Here is a 4,209-nt window from a genome sequence, read left to right as displayed (position 1 = left end):
CACTGGGGGGCCAGGTCATGAGACTTTGAACATGCCTATGTCTGCTGGGAAGAAGAGACAAAGCAATCGTCTTTTTCTGTTTCTATTTTCCTCCCCAGCAGGACACACAATTAGGAAGCAGAGAAAGGCACAGAGCACACCTCTGAGGCAACAGCTCTCATTACAGGCCCCAGAATACTTGACATGGTTTGAATCTCATGAATCTCAGTCTCCAGACTCCAAGGTGTAGAGATGCCGGGGAGAACAGGTTAGGGAGGCATGGAGACAGCGAGGAGTCCATGGAGGGGTGAGGAGTCCCAGTGGGGATCATTAGGGCCTGCCTGAAGGTAGAGTCTGCTAGGGCACAAACCACCAGTACAGGTCATCCACGGGAAGTATTATCTAATCTCTGTTCTGAGTTGGGGAAGTTCTGATTTCAGTGCCTCAGGGAAAGATAGGAGAGTATCCTCTCCATGGTAGCTTCCAGAGACGCTTTCTGCTTTTTTCTTGATTGAGAAGATTTCCTACTGGAGATGTCATATGCATTCATATTTCACATTTTTTTATATTATTGGACATGAGATACAAGTATTATTTCCAAAGTCTGCACCAATCGTACCATTTAGAGAGTCATTAGTTTTTTATAGTTTGATCTCTGACTCACTGGTTGATGGGATATACCATAGGAAAATCTATCCTGGTTATTGAATTTTTGAGAACATGCCAGCCTGTGTTCCAACACTACACATTTACTGTGAGAAAACTTTTAAGGACAATGAAATATGGCTCCTGATCATATGAAAGTCTTAGGGAATGGTAGACCATTTGTAAGTATTGGAATATTTCAGTATCTCTTCATGCTCCAGGGGACCTACTGAAAAGGTAGAAGTCAGGACACTAAAATAAAAGAAAAAATTGTAGTAGAAAACTAAAAAAAATTATGCAAATAGTCATTTTAGGGCATAGTTTTAAAGTTATTATCATATGGCCATCAGTTATTAAAAGTTATTTTAGGGTATAAAAGTAAAAATATTGAAGATGACAAAAAATTAAATGTTAATGTTTATAATGCTAAATTTAAGCCTAGGAAAATGCCTCATTTTAAAATTGTGTGTTTTCTATCTGTGTTTCTGAAAGCACATCATTCTGATACAGCCTTTAACTGTGTAAGTAGTGGGTTTTGAAATCTTTCCAAGTTTTTATGAGAAAATTAGTTTGATTTTAAAACTCTGACATACCCAATTATACTGATTTTATGCAGTGAGCACACACACACAGAAAAATGTATACAGAATCATCAGGGCATACTGATTCATGATGAAGGGGATGATTGAAGTCATTATCTCCAAAAAAATCTGTCATTGAAAAGTACCCATAGGGATCTGCCGTGACCTGCACGGCTAACTCAGAATCCTGCAAGGGGCTATGGGGGATTAGAAAGGACAAACAGAGAAAGTTGAGACCAGGTGGGATATAACATCTGGATGGCAAAGCAATGACCCAGAGCTAGCTCAGCACTTTATTATATAGGTTTTATCATTAAAAGATTATTTGTGGGAAAGTTTCTGCAAAGCAGGCAGACTTGAAGTTCACAGTGCTGATGAGATATTATAGTTATCTCGCTATGCTCAGAATCCTCTATCTCTGGGAGCCAGTATCTGAATTTCAAAGCCAAAACTGATATCTTGGAGCTTTTGCACAGAGTGACCACAGGCCAGCATCGCCATAGCAACCGGCAATGTTAACCCATACTTTTGTACAGGGAGATCCCAGCGCAAGCGCACCACAATCATGAAGCATTCAGAGACCTTGATCCACATCACTGCTCTCTACAGTGACCTTCACTTTCTCTAACCAAACAGAGCACAGATTCTCACAGGCTGATCAGGGATACTGTGCTCAGACTTTCATCCTCTGTAGAGATTCATTTTGCAGAGGAAAAAAAAAGAAACATTTGCCTTAGAGGGCATTTTCAAGAGGTATTCACAATGAGTCAGTCAAATCTCTTGTTCCAGAAAACTGTTAACAAACACATGAAAAAAATTTCATGTGATCAGATAAGTTTGGAAAGCAGTGGTTGAAAGCTGGAACAGGATTATACTTGACGAAATGAAGTTTTAGTTTTCACTATACTAATTCAGGTTGAGGCCTAAAGGGAGACATCCGGTATGCAGTCTTTCTTTTTTAAAAATTTATTTATTTGTTGTTTTTAGATATCCATGATGGTATGTATTTTGACATATTATAATTACATGGGATAAAACCCATTACAATTTGATCTTATTCTTGTGGTTGAACATGATGTGGAGTTACACTGGCCACATATTCATATAGGAGTATAGGAAAGTTGCGTCCAATTCGTTCTACCATCTTGACTGTTCCCATCTCCTCTCCCCGCCCTTCGTTCCTCTTTGACTAACCCAATGAACTTCTATACTTCCCCTCCCAATTCTCCCTTGTTATGTGTTAGCATCCACGTATCAGAAAGAACTTTTGACCTTTGGTTTTGGGGACTGGTTTATTTCACTTAGCATGTCATTCCCTACTTCTATTTATTTACTGGCAAATACCATAATTTCATTCTTCGTAGACTCATTTGACCACAGAAGAGTTGAATATCCTCTGGAGGAGACAGTGTCTTGAGGAAAACACTTTAGGAGACAGGGAGTTGGACTATAGTTTGATGAGGATATGGTGATGGGCATTGTTCTGGAACCATGCTTTCCAAATCCTGGCCCTGGTAGAGACTAGTTGCGGCATGATTTTCTATTGATAATATCTGAAGACAATGATTTCTAGAATCCAGTCCACATCAGTTGAATTGAATCAGTCAACCGATGTAAGACAGAGGACAACCTGGTTTTCATTTAGTTCTAAGGTAATTTTCATGCTCTGAATGCTCAGGAGCCTCTCGGAATGATAAGTTCCTCAGTCATGTCAACCACGAAGCTGTAATCCTTTTACAAAGTTCTCCCTATTCCCAGCACTCTCTTCAAAGAATTCTTCACTTCTGAGTTTCTGAGACTGTAAATCAGGGGGTTGAGCATGGGATTGAAAAGGCTGTGAAACAGCAGGAGATATTTCTTCTGCTCCTTGGGGTTCTCATAACTGGGTCCAACATATGTGATAATGGCTGTACCATAAAAGAGTCCAACCACACAGAGGTGAGAGGAGCAGGTGGAGAAGGCTTTTCTTTGACCCTCCCCTGACTGGATTCTTAGGATGGCACAGAGTATGCACACGTATGATACTACAATTGAGGAGAATGGCCCCACCAGCACAGATACTGCCCCAGCCAAGACCATGTTCTCATTGATATGGGTATCTGCACAGGCAAGTTTGAGAACAGCCATGATTTCACAGAAAAAGTGATTGATTTTTTGGGACATACAGAAGGGCAATGGTAGGAGTAACACTAGATGAATCAGGGACAGGAGAACTCCAATGGTCCAGGAAGTGACTGCCAGGGTGATGCAGACTCTCCAGCTCATGATGGCAGAATATCGAAGGGGTTGGCAGATGGCCACATACCTATCATAGGACATCATCACCAGGAGGAGACATTCTGTAATAGCAAAAGTCAAAAAGAGAAAGGTCTGGGTCATGCAGCCCCCAAAGGAGATGGGCATGGCTGGGTCCAGGAGATTCAGCAGCATCTGGGGCACTGTGTTGCAGGCATAGGCGATGTCCACTATGGCCAGGTGGGAGAGGAAGAAGTACATGGGGGTGTGCAGTCTGGGGTCCAGGCAGCTGAGAGCCAGGATGGCCCCATTCCCCAGCAGAGTGAAGGCGTAGAAGAGGGAGAAGAGCCCGAAGAGGAGCACCTGCGTCTTTGGGCCAAGTGGAAATCCAAGGAGGAAGAATTCTGTGACAGATGTCATATTGTTTCTCATATCCCTATGGCAGAGTAAACTGAATTAAAATCATCTTTTAAGAGAAGAAATTAAATACAGATACACTTTTGTGGGGGTAGCAAAATATCCAGAGGCAGCTTTAGTGCATTTTTATGTTTTTAAGTGAATGCTTAAAGACTTTATTTGGTAAACCCTAAAGAAAAATTTAAAAGTAAATAATGCACACATATACACATGTTTTTATATTAATATTCTTAATGAAGGCAAGGCTGAAATTTCAAAAATAAGCTTATTATCCTGTCTTAGTCTAATATATGAGTTTTTTGATTCATTTGAGTTGCTCCATATTCTTCAAATAAACTCTACTTTCCTTGCA

The 4,209-nt window shown here is 40.7% G+C and overlaps 1 protein-coding gene across 1 annotated transcript; it reads right to left on the bottom strand.

Annotated features, from left to right (window-relative positions):
* Positions 1-2,939: 2,939 nt before the first annotated feature.
* LOC124086151 (olfactory receptor 2A7) lies at positions 2,940-3,872 on the bottom strand. Its single transcript, XM_046434164.1, has one exon. It carries the CDS (start codon positions 3,870-3,872, stop codon positions 2,940-2,942), a length of 933 nt encoding a protein of 310 aa, XP_046290120.1.
* Between the last annotated feature and the right edge of the window lie 337 nt (positions 3,873-4,209).

This window comes from Marmota monax, unplaced genomic scaffold, assembly GCF_021218885.2.
Source record: "Marmota monax isolate L192 unplaced genomic scaffold, Marmota_monax_Labrador192_F-V1.1 WCK01_AAM20220418_F8-fsc00122, whole genome shotgun sequence".
Classification (NCBI taxonomy): domain Eukaryota; kingdom Metazoa; phylum Chordata; class Mammalia; order Rodentia; family Sciuridae; genus Marmota; species Marmota monax.
Note: the sequence above shows the minus strand (reverse complement) of the source record. Positions and strands in the feature narration are given on the sequence as shown.